Raw genomic sequence first — 17,364 nt, 5'->3', positions numbered from 1 at the left:
GTGCATATGGTATGCAATTTATGTCCCAAGCACTTTTTAAAACAAAGTTACGCCACTGGTGAATATGGCATTATTTTTACCCGCTGAGAACTCACGAAGAGCTCGTCAAATGTTCAAAACAGCAGCAGGATTTCCTCCGTTGTGCAGAAAAGAGACGGCCGTTCTGTCGTCTGTACCGGCTAATGGCCAACAGGTCCTTTGATGAGAAGAGCCAGGTTTGCTTTTTGTGCGTTTTCTAGCATTTTCAAAACATGCTCGTCTGACCAAATATTGATGAGGCACTTCCTCGTTGCTCTGCGTTTGCCCTCTAACGTTAACGTTACTCATTTTGGATACACCGATCTTTCCGCGTCGTCCTATCAGCTGACTATGCGTCACATCTTGGTGACATTACGTCCTGTTTTTGGTCCGTTTACATGTCTTTGGTCCGTGTTGCGTTCATATATCAGTCGAACCGCACCAGAGTTCGTTTGGAGGCGGACTGAGACCCGTCTCTTTAGCGCTCTCGGTCTGCTTGTTTGGTGCGCTCCAGGGTTCGGATGGCAGCGTTCACATATGTTCAAATGAACCGCACTAACCGAGCAATCGCACCAGGGCTCGTTTTAATCCAACCAAACATGACAAGTGTGAACGCACCCTAAATGTCCAACATAACTGAACATTAAACACTCACATTAACCAACAACACTTTCCCGTAACGGACAAATTAATTAAGTAAACCTCAGTTTAAAAATATATTAGGTTGACTGAACACAATTAAATAACATTTTTAATCAAAATTAGATGTGTTTAAGTACAGTGAACATCATTTAAATGTGTCGTATCTATGAAGGGCCTGAACCATTTTTTTGAGTGTGTTCACTTTATTTAAGCAGTTCATCTCGATTTAACGCCATTATATGAGGTTTCTGGTTCGAATGTAATTGATTCATGTTAAACTGACTTAAAACCGTCACTCTTTGACATAACTTGATGTTTTTATTTTGAACGAACACGTTTCAATCAAGTAACCCAATCAAACAGGACTTTCCCTTCCCATCATGCTTTGCAAATTGGCTGAATTTGGAGAGTAAATCTTTAAATAAAGTGCTATTTTATGCATTTCTACACTCTAAAAATTCGGAGTAAAAAACAACCCAATGTTGGGTCAGATATGGACTAACCCAGCAGTTGAGTTGTTTTAAACCAGCGATTGGGTCGTCTTAAGCAAATATTTAACCCAATCGCAGGATTAAAACAACCCAATCGCTGGGTTAAAACAACCCAATTGCTGGGTTAGTCCATATCTGACCCAACATTGGTTTAAAACAACCCAGCATTTTTTAGAGTGTAACGAGATGAGAAAATGGAGAGACTTTTTAATGTTTAATGTTTTATTATGTTGGTATTTAAAAGTGTGTGTTATGTTAGTGTTTTTGGACGTTAAATATTGTGGTGTAGAGCATGTGCTTGGGCTGAGGATCTGCTAATAACTATTACAGTTGTTTTAATAACAAAAAACAACGACTTTGGGCATGCCATGGATGTAAGAAGACCATCTAGCCAATACAATCTTGTAATGTAAAAGGTTTTGCAAATATTGTAAAAAATAGCATTTTACTAAATAAAAATAATCAATTAAACTGGACTACATATATATATATATTAATTTCAGAGTAAATAAACGTAATAGTTTTGGACAAAATTAAGAATGTTAACCTGATTCAACTAAATGGCATTGAATTAACTTTACGTTAAAAAAAAAAAATCACATTTACCGAAATAAACAATGTTAATTAATTTCAACATAAACCAATTACGTGGAACCAGTTGACATAAAAAAATTACGTAAATCCAACATATATTTTTTTGAGTGTATTCGGCATAATGGTAACCACAGAATTCAAAAACATTACAGAAACATAACTGAACATTAAACACTCACATTAACTAACAACACTTTCCCGTAACAGACAAACACATAAAATAACACTTTAATCCCTAAATTTACTCTCTTAATCTAGTCCAAACAGTAAAGCATGCTGGGAACTACAGATCGCCTGCCCGGTTAGTTATGTCAACACAAATATTTCATGTAGTTTTAACACAAATTAATTAAGTAAACCTCAGTTTTAAATATATTAGGTTGACTGAACACAAATAAATTAAGTTGTGTCAAAATTAGATGTGTTTAAGTAAAGTGAACATCATTTAAATGTGTCATAATCATTTTTTTAGTGTGTATCGTTCAGAAGGTTATTGTCGGCAATATATATATATATATATATATATATATATATATATATATATATATATATATATATATATATATATATATATATATATATGTGTTTTTTTTTTTTTTTTTTAGGGGTTTGAAAGAAGTCTCTTTTGCTTAAAAAGACTGTATTTATTTGATCAAAAATACAGTAAAAAGGTGAAATATTATTACAATTTAACATGACTGTTTTCTGTGTGAATATAAAGTGTAATTTATTCCTGTGATCAAAGCTGAGTTTATCCTCATTACTCCAGTCTTCAGAGTCACATGACCCTTCACTAATCACTCTCATAGGAGGATTTGATGCTCAAGAAACATATTATTATCAGTGTTGCAAACAGTTCATATTGTTTGTGGAAACTGTGATATTTTTTATTTCTCAGGATTCTTTGATGAATCAAAAGTACAGCTTTTATTTAAAATTATAAATGTCTTTACTGTCTCTTTTGCAGTAAAAGCATTCATATCTTTGAACATACAGCTGGTTCTTTTGCATCTTGAGACAATTTTGTGAGCCAGAAGAGCTGTCATGATATCGTTTGTGCTCTCTCTTCCTGTCTATCATTGTCTTGTTTTTGTGCCGCTCCCTCTGTCCTGTAGGAATGGGTCATGGGGACAGAACCAGCACGTTTTGTGGGACTCCCGAATTTCTTGCTCCTGAAGTTTTGACGGACACGTCCTACACAAGAGCCGTGGACTGGTGGGGTCTCGGCGTGCTCATTTACGAGATGATGGTCGGAGAGGTGTGTTTGCGCACTTTTTTTCCCCGTAGTATTTTTGTAGTGTTTCCCAGTAAAATCATTTTTAAATCAAAATCTGGTGAAGTTCACCTCAAAATGCGATTTTCCTCCTACTTACCTGCGATTATGGCAAACAATAAGAAGAGTTTTCAGTAATAAAACACTTTATTTTAAGGTTCAGTTATTAACTGTTAACTAGTTGCTTATTAGCATGCATATTACTAGGATAGTGTCTGTTTATTAGTGCTTATAAAGCACATATTAATGCCTTATTCTGCATGACCTTATTCTACATCCCTTAATCCGACCCAATACCTAAACTTAAACGCTACAAAAACTACCTTACTAACTATTAAGTAAGGGATAATGTCCACCCAGCCGGTTGTTATCGCAGAATAAACCCCGACAGAGTGATCAGGACCCCGAGGTGAAGCGGAGCATCACTCTGAAGGGGTTTATTCTGCGATAACAACCGGCTGGGTGGACATTATCCCGCTTATTACACGGCTACTAGTCTCAAATAAATAATTATTAGACACAAAATATTGTCTTGAGATTAAATATTTTATTAGCTCTCGCGCAAAGCTTCCGCGAAGAAAAACAGTTCCAGACTGCTTTAAGCCTTTATCTATTGCTGCTAAATGTTGAAAATGAATGCTGAAAGGGTTAGTTCACCCAAAAATGAAACCAAGCCTATGATTTACTCACCCTCAAGTCATTATAGGTGTTTATGACATTCTTCTGTCAGACAAATACAATCAGAGTTATATTTAAAAAGTCCAGGCTAACGTTAATCCCAGCAGTTGTTGTAGTTGTGTTTGAAGTCCATAAAAAATGCAGCTGTCCGTCAAATAACGTGCTCCACACGACTCCGACGGGTTAATAGAGCCTTCTGATTCGAATCGATGCGTTTGTGTAAGAAAAATATCCATATTAAAAACGTTATAAAGGAAACCTGCCTTGAAGTCTTCCATTGTAACCCACGGCTGTTTAAGCCACAAGATGGCGCCAGCGTTAAGCACAGAAGTAGTACCGGTCAAGATAACTCGTAGTACCCGTATGAGCGGGTGTTATCTGGGAATAACATACCGCTGGAATGCGCGATTGACCAATCAGAATCAAGTATTTCACAGAGCCGTGTAATAATAAGCAGTAAATTAGGAGTTTATTGAGGCAAAAGTCGTAGTTAATAGTGAATATGTGTTCCCCATACTAAAGTGTTACCGAGTTTTCCGAGAGTTTTACTCTGAATTGTTTATTTAATTTGTATTTTAAGCATAAACTCACCTAATTTTGAGCAATGTCTCAGAAAATAAGACGTCATATATGTCATTTTGCATCTCAAGTAAATTTATCTTGAGTTAAAGGGCAAAAATGTAAATTCTGTCATTAATTCCTCCTGTGGTTGGACACCCGTCAGACCTCCGTTCATCTTCAGACACAGATGAAGATATTAGTGTTGAAATCCGATGTCATTTCCTCTCTCAAGACCCATAAAGGCACTAAAGACGTCGATACAAAGCCCATCTCACTACAGCGGCTCTACAATCATTTATGAAGACACGAGAAGAGTTTTTGTGCGAGAAAAACAAAACGAAATAACGACTTATAGAGTGATAGACCGCTTTCACAACAAAGTAGGGCTGCACGTTTTCAAGTTTTTCATTAACCGTTAACCGAGGCCCTTAGCGGTTAATACTCGGTTAACCATAGTGTGCGTCAGGGTTATTATTAGCTTATTAATTTGACGACCACCATCTCCGTAGTGAACGCGCCTATAGAGAGAAATGCACATCATGGATTACACAATCAGAGAGTAGCCTATTTCTTTTCGTTTTAAATTGTTAAAAGACATTTCAAGTTTCTTAAGATATATTTCATGTCTGTGAGGCGTACGCTGAGTTTCGTTAAATTAGGATGAGATGCGCTCCAGTTCACGAGCAATGCGAGTGGCCGTGAGGCGAGGGCGCCTGCATGATTAGGGCATGTAACGTTAGTAAAATATGCAGCCGAGAATGATTCACACAGACACAGCGTTTGACTCGCGCGGCTGATGATCCTCCCGGCAGAGAGTTCAAGCATCTGTGGACTCGTCCCTTCAGCTCTGGCCATCTTGCTTTCAGTCCGCGATCAGCTTTTTTTGTTTTCTTCATTACAGTTAAAGTAACCTCTGCTTTTCTCTAGTCATTCACAAGTTTCTCACTTCAAACTTTCTTTCTTCTGCTCCGTTATGCACAGCGCGCGCGGCTCCCGCTCTGCTTCTGCCCTAATGGGACTTTTAGTCCAGTGCGACGTATGTTATTTTCCTCTTCATGACGCATTTTTTGACTGATGCGACTCACACTCCGGAGCAATTTATAGCCTGAAAAATGCGGTAAGCACTGCATTGCAATACTTGCATTTCGCCCCGTCACTCTCATTTTTAAAGTGCTCCCATGCTTTCTTTGCCCGCTTTGAAAGCTGGTCATGACTTCTTCTTGTGGATACTACCCTAACCCTATGGATACTACAAATGTCTGGGAGCGCTCTGGCGGTCTATAGGGGTGCAAACATATATTACAACTAAATTCAAGGCACGTCATTGACGCCACTTAACCGAGCAAAATGTTTCACTCGGTTACGCAATTTTTAACGGTCAATCGTTTAACCATGGACACCCCTACAACAAAGATTCGAACCGGAAATGACATTGGTGTCAATGAAGGCCTTTCTGAGTCATCAGATTTCAACACTAATATCTTCATCTGTGTGTGAAGATGAACGGAGGTCTGACGGGTGTCCAACCACAGGAGGGAGATTTTTACATTTTTGGGTGAACTAACCCAAAATACTGGGAGAGAACATAATTTTTTGAAGTGTTTGCTAAAATGAGAAACCAATTTGCCAGAAAAATAAGCTTCATTCAAACTATAATCTCTGAAAACAAGCATTAATATCTTATACCGTTTTGCTTCTTAAAGGGTTAGTTCACCCAAAAATGAAATGTGTTTCATTAACTCCTCGCCCTAATGTCGCTCCACACCCGTAAGACCTCCGTTCATCTTCACACACAGTTTAAGATATTTTATATTTAGTCTGAGAGCGTCTGCAAGTGTATGCACACTATACTGTCCATGTCCAGAAAGGGAATAAAAACATCATCACAGTAGTCCATATGAGACATCAGTGGGTTAATTAGAGTCTCTTGAAGCATCGGAAATACATTTGGGTCCAAAAATAACAAAAACTACGACTTTATTCAGCATTGTCTTCTCTTCCGGGTTCCTCAAATAAAGATTCAAACGCTCATGATTCATGATTCGGATCGCGTGTCAAACTGCTGAAATCACGTGACATTGGCGATGAATCACGAATCAATTCAATGATCTACGACCGTTTGAATCTTTATTTGAGGTTTGAAAACAAATGCGTAGGAGAAGACAATGCTGAATAAAGTCGTAGTTTTTGTTATTTTTGGACCCAAATGTATTTCTGACGCTTCAAGAGACTCTAATTAATCCACTGATGTCTCATATGGACTACTGTGATGATGTTTTTATTCCCTTTCTGGACATGGACAGTATAGTGTGCATACACTTGCATACGCTCTCTGACAAAATATAAAATATCTTAAACTGTGTGTGAAGATGAACGGAGGTCGACGGGTGTGGAACGAGTCATTAATGAAAGAAATTTCATTTTTGGGGGAACTATCCTTTAAGTGAAGACTTAGGTATCCGACAAAAACCTGACGTTTAATGTGTGTTCAGTCCCCGTTCCCAGGTGACGATGAGGAGGAGGTGTTCGACAGCATTGTAAATGATGAAGTACGGTACCCAAGATTCCTCTCCACCGAGGCCATCGGCATCATGAGACGGGTAAGTCCCTGCCCGACTACTCAAATTAAATATTTAGGCTTTAATTTAAGATTTATACATTTTGATTGTATATAAAATGTGGCTTTAACATAAACTGTAATGTAAATGTTTTCCATTGGCAGCTGCTGAGGCGTAATCCTGAGAGACGGCTGGGCTCCGGTGAAAAAGACGCAGAGGACATAAAGAAACAACCGTTCTTTAGAGTATGGAGAAATATTTTAAATTTTTGGCTCGACTTGCTACGAAAATGTGAAGGGAAAAATGAGATGGGAGGAAAAATTATACTTCAATACTTCTGCGTTCCCAGGAAAACGTTCGCTTTTGAAACATTAGCATTCTCTTGCAATATATCTGCTTTCTTGCTAAACTATTGCGTTCCTCAAAGGAAATTTAGCATTTTCTTACAAAACATTTGTTCACAGCTCGCAAAACTATTGCATTTCTCCCATAAAACGTTGTGCCCGCTCTCATAATTTTCACTCTTTCTCTCTCAAAACCATTGGGTTCCCCGAAGAAACTTTGCATTCAATAGCAAAACATTTGAGTTTTCTCTCAAAACTATTGAATTCTCCAAAGAAACTTTGTCTGCTCTTATAACATTTGAGTTCCCTCTCAAAAATATTGCGTTCCTCAAAGGACATTTGCATTTGCTTACAAAACATTTGTTCGCTCACAAAACTACTGCATTTCTCCCAGAACACATTGTGTTCGCTCTCATAACCTTCGCTCTCTCTCTCTCTCTCAAAAACCATTGGGTTCCTCAAAGAAACTTTTCAAAAACTTTTTCAAAGTGTATTTCAGATTCTGGAAGGAACGCGATACTTTTGTGAGACAAAGCAAATGCTTTGAAAGAGAATGCAGTGTTTCTAGAGGAATGCAAAATGCAGGAAAATCCAAAAGCATTAAAATTAGGGCTGGGCAAGTTAACGTGTTATTATCGCGTTAACCCATTTATTAATTAACGCCGACAATTATTTTATCGCGCATTAACGCAGTTATTTATTATTATATTGAAAGGCCGTTGTAGCCTGACAAGCGAGACCCACATCAAGATGTTTGGTCTGGAAACTCCCCATTGACGGCTCAATCTGAGGGGCGGATAAACGGTTGTCTTTCAAACTCCCTCTGCACGCGATAGGATAGCGCTACACCAACCAGAGCAACGAAGGTGAAGCAGAGCTCGCTGACAGATTAAACATTCACCGTATCCGGTCGGCTAAACTCCGAACACATCTTCCCTTCTTAAGAATGACTTCAGTGCCGTTCTTTGTTCTTTTCTCAGAGAAAAGCTTAACTCCAAGTCTTCCAGAGTCGCGGTCAAAGCTGATTCGAAAGACCGCCGTTCGCCAGCGTCTGTGTTTACTAGAAGCACGCAAACGCAACTCGGCCGTCGTCATTATGGCCCCGCCCACCGACTCTATACACGATGTGATTGGCCCGACCAGAGTTAGGCGAATACAGCTCAGAAGGGTATTGAGAGTTGCTAGACGACACTTGCGGGCAGATTAGATTTGCTGCCGCTAGGGTGCGTCTAGATTTCTAGGCTAAGGCCGTTGCTCACTGCCTCTGAATACACATAATGTTACAGACAAACCATTGGTCACAGGAGAATACAGTGCCGTCTTAGGCTTGTGGCCTAAGCCAAGGGCTTGACATTCTTTGTCTGGGACAAATGGGACAAATAAAATATAAAAATAACCAGAAACGCGAGAATGATCCAGATATTTTGTTGTTGTTTTTATTATATTCAATGTAAACAGCGATTGATGAGTGTATCTCTGCCTCTGGTACGTTAACATGTCGCGTTGAGGCTCTGTCTCTTTGAGAGACATTCGTGGAGAAATCAAAACAATTGAGTAGCAATATAAACTCACAGAAGACACATACTGGGGTAAAACTGAGCTTTTTGTAGTTGTTGATATTTATGATTTATGATATTGTTAATAACACAAGTCGACTTTGCAATCGTGAATTGTGTAGCATGAATGGTGTAGCCTAGTTCAATAAACAGTAGCCTAATTAATATTAAATTACTTACATTTTAGATCCAAACAACCTTTTTTGTTCCATTTCACCCATGATTTCACCGACGAAAATAGTTCCAGAGGAAAGCAACACTCAGCGCGGTGTTTTGATACTAAATGATTCAGTGATTTGAATGAATCATTTGAATAAACGACTCAATGACTCGCTCATGAAGACGATCACTTGCTGCCCCCTATTGGCGGTTATGTTTAAAAGTATGATTGCATGTTTTATTGAGAACGTCTCGGTTACGTATGTAACCCTCGTTCCCTGAGGAGGGAACGGAGACGTAACGTCAGTGACTGACGAATGGGGGTTTCGCTTAGAAGCCTGTCATCTCCGAGACTAGAAAGCGCCCAATGGCAGTGCCAATGCCATGGGCATGCGAGATTTGCATGCGTAACTCCGCCTACCCACGTGGGTATATAAGGAAGTAGCTGGCATCATCGCATTATGTTTTACCTGCTGAGGAGCCAAGTTGAACTCCGTTCCAGCGGTACAGCGGATGTGGCAACGGGACGTTACGTCTCCGTTCCCTCCTCAGGGAACGAGGGTTACATACGTAACCGAGACGTTCCCTTTCGTTCAGTCACTCCGACGTAACGTCAGTGACTGACGAATGGGGGTCCCAATGCAATAACGCCACTCGGCTGTCTTCCAGTGCCCTGCGCAAGCGTGAGAACCCTGATGCAAGTTAGGACGGTCAAGGGCCTCTACTTAACGCAGGAATACCAAGGTACACTGGGAGGCATATTCCAGGAGGAGATATGCGCCAAGATGCCTACCCGTAGGGAGGACTTAGGGATACACGTATGACCCCGGGGGGCTGCATACGGAAGATCACTGGGGTACCAGCCGAAGGTGGATTTTTAACCCCAGGAGGTGGCAAGGTTGCCAAGGGAATACACCCGCTCAGGGAGGCTTACGGTGGAAATACACATGTGGGGGTCGCCGGAGGGGAACCATGCACATGGGGCACCTGGCCGGACACGAGTGTCTGGGCTAAGGGCAGACTTACTGGCGTCGGCGTCGTCAGTGCTGGAGGAGCTCAGGGCTCTCGGGGAACTCACCTGAGAAGAATATCGCACGTATCCAGTCCGTGGAGTGGAATGGCGAGCAAGCGAAGACACCTGAGCCAATCCATTACCGGCCACTTGTAGAGGCGAGTACATAGTCGGATACAGGCTCCACTCGGAGGTTATAAAACCTGGCGAATGTGTTTGGTGTCGCCCAGCCTGCAGCTCTGCAGATGTCTGTCAGCGGAGCGCCATGTGCTAAAGCCCAAGAGGAGGCCACACTCCGGGTGGAATGGGCCCTGACCCCAAGGGGACATGGGCGTCCCTGCTGCTGGTAAGCCAAAACAATGGTGTCCACTATCCAGTGAGACAGCCTTTGCTTTGAGAGAGCCTTCCCTTTCAGCTTCCCACCATAACAGACAAAGAGCTGGTCTGAGGTCCTGAAACACTGCGTCCTGTCTACGTAAGCGCGAAGGGCGCGTACTGGACAGAGCAGTGCCAAGGCTGGGTCTGCCTCCTCCAAAGGCAGCGCTTGCAGGTTCACCACCTGGTCTCTGAACGGAGTGGTGGGAACCTTGGGCACATATCCAGGCCGGGGTCTCAGGATCACGTGAGAGTCGGCCGGCCCGAATTCCAGGCACGCTTCGTCAACCGAAAATGCCTGCAGGTCCCCTACCCTCTTGATGGAGGCCAGTGCGGTCAGGAGCGCTGTCTTCATAGACAAGAACTTAACATCTACTGACCGCAAAGGCTCAAATGGGGCCCTCTGCAGAGCACTTAGAACTACTGAGAGGTCCCAAGAGGGTACGAGAGGAGCGCGAGGAGGATGTAGTCTCCTCGCACCCCTCAGGAACCTGATGACCAGGTCGTGCTTACTTACCGTTTTCCCGTCCAGGAGGTCATGGTAGGCGGCGATAGCGGCCACATAAACCTTCAGGGTGGATGGAGACAGCCTTCGATCCAACCCTTCCTGGAGGAAAGAGACACAGACCCGATCGGGCATTTCCAGGGGTCTTCTTGGCGAGAAGAGCACCAATTGACGAAGAGGTTCCACTTCAACGCATAGGCCTGTCTCGTGGACTCGGCCCGAGCGGAAGTGATGGTAGCCACCACCGGAGGTGGTAGGGTACTCAAACCTGCCGCGTCCCGTCCAGGAGCCACACGTGGAGGTTCCAAAGATCGGGACGCGGGTGCCACAGGGTGCCCCGTCTCTGAGAGAGTAGGTCTTGTCTCAGAGGGATTGGCCAGGGAGGGGCTGTCGCAAGGAGCACTAGTTCTGGGAACCAGGTCCGGCCGTGCCAGAACGGGGCGACCAAAATGACCTGCTCCTTGTCCTCCCTGACCTTGCACAGAACACGTGCAAGAAGGCTCACTGGGGGAAACGCATACTTGCGTAGGCCCTGCGGCCAGCTGTGCGCCAGTGCATCCGTGCCGAGCGTGCCCTCGGTCAGGGAATAGTACAGGCTGCAGTGGGACGAGTCGTGGGAGGCAAACAGATCTACCTGTGCGTCCCCGAACTGATCCCAAATCAGCTGGACCGACTGGGGATGGAGTCTCCACTCCCCAGGGATTGGCTGAACCCGTGAGAGCTCGTCGGCTGCACGGTTCAGGATCCCCGGGATATGGACAGCACGAAGGGACCTCAGGCGCTTCTGACTCCATAAAACGAGATGGCGGGCGAGTTGAGACATGCGGCGGGAGCGTAGACCGCCCTGGTGGTTGATGTACGCTACTACGGCCGTGTTGTCCGATCTGACTAGTACGTGTTGACCCTTCAGCAACGCTCGGAAGCGGTGCAGGGCGAACCGTACTGCCAGCAACTCGAGGCAATTGATATGCAGGCGGCTCTGGCTCTCTGACCAAGAGCCGGCGGCTGCATGTCCATTGCACATGGCACCCCAACCCGTGGTGGACGCATCTGTTGACACAACAACATGCCGGGAAACTCGTTCTAAGGGCACTCCTGCCCGTAGAAAACTGAGGTTCGACCACTGGGTGAGTGTCTGTCTGCAGGCCTGAGTCACTGGGACCCGGAGCGTGCCAGACCGCCATGCCCATCTCGGGACTCGATCGCGAAGCCAGTGCTGAAGCGGTCTCATATGAAGCAATCCGAGCGGCGTTACCGCGGCTGCAGATGCCATATGCCCCAGGAGCCTCTGAAACAGTTTCAGTGGAACCGCACGCTTGCTCTCTATCTGCCTGAGGCAAGTCAGCAGCGACTGCGCGCGCAAGCCGGTAAGCTGCGCGCACATGGCGACCGAGTCGATCTCCATACCGAGAAAAGAGATCCTCTGCACGGGGCAGAGTTTGCTCTTCTCCCAGTTGACCCGAAGGCCCAAACGAGCTAAGTGGTGGAGAACCAGGTCTCTGTGTTCGCACACCCGGTCCCGAGAGTGGCCCAGTATGAGCCAGTCGTCGAGATAGTTCAGGATGCGAACCCCTTGTTGCCGGAGTGGCGCAAGGGCTGCCTCGACAATCTTCGTGAAGACGCGAGGGGACAGAGCTAGCCCGAATGGTAGTACAGCATACTGATATGCCCGCCCTTCGAACGCAAACCGTAGGAACGGTCTGTGTCGCGGAAGGATGGACACATGGAAGTACGCGTCCTTCAGGTCGATCGCTGCAAACCAATCGCATGGACGAACGCATTCGAAAAGGCGTTTCGCAGTCAACATCCTGAACGGAAGCCTGTAAAGGGATCGGTTCAGGACGCGAAGGTCCAGGATCGGTCGTAACCCACCGGATTTCTTCGGTACAATGAAGTAGGGGCTGTAGAAGCCGGACTTCATCTCGGCTGGAGGGACGAGCTCGACCGCACCCTTCGCCAGTAGGGTTGCGATCTCCGCACGCATGACTGGGGCATTGGACCCCACCACGGTGTACCGGACACCCCGGAAGCGGGGAGGAGCTCGCGCGAACTGAATCGCGTAGCCGAGCCGGATGGTCCGTGCGACCCAGCGGGACAGTCCCGGCAGCTGTAGCCACGCTCCCAGGGAGTGTACCAACGGGGTCATGCGGAGCACCGGCGTACCCTCGGTGGGGCAGCGAGGCAGCGTTACCGGCCCGGACTCGGGTGGCGTAGCGGCCCGGTGTCGGGGCGGCGGTAACAGCTGCGCCCTGACAGAGGAGACCAGGGAAGGACTCGCGTTCCACTGGGGTCTGCTCTGAGAGGGGGCTGGCGACAGAGAGGGACGAGAGCGGCGTGGCCCGGGGGCGGCGCACACTGCCGTCACCGGTCTCTGTGTGCTCAGAGATGGGTATGTCAGTTCTTTCTTTAACCACATTAGGGTGCTGCCACCCCGGGGGGCGGCAGCGGAACGAAAGATTCTCCCCCGGCCCTCCACCGGGGGAAGGAGCGGCCCTGCTGCCGTCTCCTGGAAAGAACTGCCCATCTCTGAGCTGTCCGCGTCAGGAGCGCCGCTTGGCCTGGCGTTTAGCGGGCCGCGGGGCTGGCGCGGACTGGGGCGGCTTCTTGCGGCGCGCTCCGCGGCGCGGCCCGGGTGAAGGCTGCTGCTGTGGCCGCGCGGGAGCGGGGGGGACCGCAGGAGGCCGCCCTCGGCGGCGAGGCAGCTGAGGCGACTGTGCCGGCGGCGCTTGGGGTGCAGCAGCGGGCCGCCGGGGCAGTATATGCTTGATAGCCTCAGTCTGCTTCTGGGCGGCCGAGAACTGTTGGGCGAAGCTCTCGACCGCACCGCCGAATAGCCCAGCCTGGGATATGGGGGCGTCGAGGAAACGAGTCCGCTCGGCGTCCCGCATATCGGCCAGGTTGAGCCATAGATGTCTCTCCTGGACCACGCAAGTGGACATCACCCGGCCCAGGGAGCGTGCGGTAACCTTCGTCGCCCGGAGAGCGAGGTCGGTCGCGGCACGCAGCTCATCTCTGAGCCCTGGGTCGGCTCCACCCTCGTGCATGTCGCACAGCAACTTGGCCTGGTAGGCCTGGAGGGTTGCCATGGCATGCAGAGAAGCGGCGGCCTGCCCCGCAGCTCTGTAGGACTTCGACACCATTGAAGATGTGAATCTACAGGCCTTGGAGGGGTGCTTAGGGTCGCCACGCCAGGAGGAGGCGCTCTGGGGACACAGTTGCATCGCCACAGAACGCTCCACCGGGGGGACCCCAGTGTACCCTCTAGCCGCCGCCCCATCGAGGGCGGAGAAGGCGGAAGAGGTTGCCAAACGCTCGCGAGAAGACACGGGGGCCCTCCACGAGTGCGCAACCTCCTCATGCACTTCCGGGAAGAAAGGAATTGGGGGCACGGCAGGACGGCTGTCCTGTCGTGGCGCACCCAAAAACCAATCATCTAACCGCGAACGCTCCGGCCGGGGTGGAGGGTTCCACTCCAGACCGAGCGCCGCGGCAGCCCGGGCAAGCATGGCTGTCAACTCCGGGTCCGACTCGGACAATGCTGGCGCGCCCGGAGGCGGCAGCACAGCCGAATCCTCATCCTCGGAGGACTCTAGCCCACCTTGCGATGCGGTCACCGACATCTCATCCTCCTCTGGAGCGCCGAACGAAACCCGCGGACCGGCCGAGACCGAGGCCGCGGGCTCCATCACAACGCTCGCGGGTACCGGTGCAACAGAGGGGGGTGTGGGCCGAGGCGTGAGCGTCGGAGCTGTATTCCACACCATCACCCTCAGGTCACCCTGGCCACCAGCCGAAGAGACGCCCCGCGGACCGGATGATACCGAGGCCGCGGACACGTCAGATCGGGGGGTGACGGAGGGGACTCTCACTCCGGCGGCCGCACGGAGATCATTGAGTCTCGACCGCAACACGGAGATGGCCATGTTCCCGCAGTGAGAACATGACTCATCCACAAGCGCCGCCTGAGCATGCTGGAAGCCCAAGCATGCCAGACAGTGCGAGTGCCCATCAGAAGAGTGTAGAGACCGGCCACACCCAGAAGCACACGGGCGAGACATCCTGAAAAGGACGTGCCACGTGTGAGCTCTTTTATGAGAGGATTAACCTCGCAGTCGATGCCGAAGCGCCCAGGGGACCACACACCAACTGGAAACCAATCGTCTGACCAGCAGGCAGGAAGTATGTGACCGCTGGAACGCGCCGAACACCAACACCGACTGGAAGATCCTGATCGTCTCGAAGAACTGACTTAACTCAGAAGGCTTGTAGGAGTGAAAGGTATGTAACCCTTGGCTCCGAAGCATTAAAACATAATGCGATGATGCCAGCTACTTCCTTATATACCCACGTGGGTAGGCGGAGTTACGCATGCAAATCTCGCATGCCCATGGCATTGGCACTGCCATTGGGCGCTTTCTAGTCTCGGAGATGACAGGCTTCTAAGCGAAACCCCCATTCGTCAGTCACTGACGTTACGTCGGAGTGACTGAACGAAAGGGAACATCAATCTTATAACATTATTTATTGCAGTTTAAATTATTTAATTTGATTGGTAACAGCCTATAGTGTTTTACTATTATAACTGAATTTATTAATCAAATGTAAGAATTTAACATGAAAGATGATGCATTCATTTAATAAGATTGAAAAAAAATGCCTTTATAAAATTAAATAACGCCCTGGGGTGAATATCACAAATATGCAGATTTAAGTCGGCCTAAAGCTGACAGAACACTGATGAGAATATTACTACAGAATCAATATGTATACCACCAATTTAATTTAATTTGATTAAATTAAATTAATGTTTAAGTTGATATTTACAAGAAATATTGTAACTGTTACTAACTTTTAACTGCTGTAAAAAGCACCTTATTCGTTTAAAGTGTTTGCAAACCATATGTTATTGCACTTTTGTTCATTTAGCAGCAATTTTGTATTCATTATTGAATTTTGCGCATACTGCGAAAATTGTGCGATTAATCACGATTAAACATTTTAACCGTTGCCCAGCACTAATTAAAATATGTCCCTTTAAAGGCTCCATACAATAAAGTTGCGATATAAGAGACAATGTGACTCCATCTTCTCTCTTTCTCTGTAGAATGTGGACTGGGACGCGCTTTTGCAGCGGCAAGTTACTCCTCCGTTCGTTCCCGCCTTGACAGGAAAAGAAGACGTCAGTAACTTCGACTCCGAGTTCACGAACGAGGCTCCGACATTGACACCCCCTCGTGAGCGCCGGACCCTCTCGCGCAAAGACCAGGACTACTTCAGGGACTTCGACTATGTCTCGGACTTCTGCTAGGGCACAAGTGTGCATACTGAGGCTGCTAGGTGTGGGAGATGTGGACCACTGCAACGTCCAAGCATGGTTCTCGCACCCTAGTTCCCATCTAGGGTGCTTAGCATGAGGATTCACGCACCTCCCAGTGAAACGGGGACGCTGACAGGCTACATGCCTCTGATGACTGTAGAAGGTACATCAAATGTGAAGAGATTCAAGAATCCAGATAATGTGAAGCTCTGTGGTGTATCAGAAAGCGGAGGCCAAGATGTTTTATTAGCACCTGATACTCAAGTAGTGGATCTCATGACTGGACTGCTGCAGGGATGATGTACTTTTAGAGACTAAAACCCATAAACAAGCATTTTAACACATTCAGTTCAATCACTCTGAAGTCAGTGGGTTTTTTGAATGGGTTTTTGCCTGAAATAAGATCTGTGGTGAACACAAGCTCAATATTTTCAAAGATATTTGCACTTTTTATGTTGCAACATAATACAACAATAATATTTTTTAAGTCTTTAAATAAGGCAGTGTCTATGAAGCGTCTAAATGGGACTGGCGAGGTTGTCAGGACATTATATATTATGTCAAATCGGGAAACTCATCTACTCACTAAACCGTTTTGTGTTTATAATCACGCTCTTGAAAACTATTCTTTTAATTGAAGACGAAAGAACAAAAAGGCGAGAAAATTGTGTTTTTGTCGAAAACTATGTCCGGATCAGATTCAGAGTGATGATCAAAACATACACTATATTGCCAAAAGTATTGGGACGCGCCTCCAAATCACTGAACTCAGGTGTTTAATCCCTTCATAGCCACAGGTGTGTAAATCAAGCTCTAGGCCTGCAGACGCTTCTACACACATTAGTGTAAGAATGGGTCGCTCTCAGGAGCTCAGAGAACTCGAGCGTGGGGCCGTGATAGGTTGCCACCTGTGCAGTGTTGTACCTGAACGAGTTCATTGAACGATAGTTCATGAACTAGTTCATGTTTTGGGCGAACGTGAACTGAACGTGCTGTATTACTGCCTGATGAACGTTACTGTGAACTCGTTCATTCTGGTGTCTGTGAACGGCACGCTCTCTCAGGTTAACTTCGTTCAATAGGGTGCCAGATATCTATAGAGCCTTCCAGGCGAAATCCCGGCTAAAAAACACCGTAAACGGTTCTTAATATGTAGCGGAAAAACACCCAATCTGGCAACACCAGCCACCAGTGTCGCACCGCCGTCCGCCGCATGTGTGACGCGTCATCAAAACAAAACAAAAAAAGGCATGGAGGCGACAGCAGCATGTTGCAAGGATT

General features: G+C 46.6%; 1 protein-coding gene across 3 annotated transcripts in view; it reads left to right on the top strand.

Annotated features, from left to right (window-relative positions):
* pkn1b (protein kinase N1b) overlaps positions 1–16,992 on the top strand; it is an 84,193-nt gene extending 67,201 nt beyond the window's left edge. For all 3 annotated transcript variants that reach the window (XM_067455945.1, XM_067455926.1, XM_067455935.1), the window contains exons 19-22: positions 2,861–3,003; positions 6,750–6,857; positions 6,980–7,060; positions 15,871–16,992. In XM_067455945.1, the coding sequence (XP_067312046.1) occupies positions 2,861–3,003; positions 6,750–6,857; positions 6,980–7,060; positions 15,871–16,074 (536 nt within the window). In that variant the 3' untranslated portion in view covers positions 16,075–16,992. The remainder of the gene's footprint in view (positions 1–2,860; positions 3,004–6,749; positions 6,858–6,979; positions 7,061–15,870) is intronic.
* The last annotated feature ends 372 nt before the right edge of the window (positions 16,993–17,364 follow it).

The sequence above is a fragment of the Pseudorasbora parva genome, chromosome 2 (assembly GCF_024679245.1).
Source record: "Pseudorasbora parva isolate DD20220531a chromosome 2, ASM2467924v1, whole genome shotgun sequence".
NCBI classification, from domain to species: domain Eukaryota; kingdom Metazoa; phylum Chordata; class Actinopteri; order Cypriniformes; family Gobionidae; genus Pseudorasbora; species Pseudorasbora parva.
The sequence above is the reverse complement of the archived record's forward strand: the minus strand, read 5'-3'. Positions and strand labels throughout refer to the sequence as shown.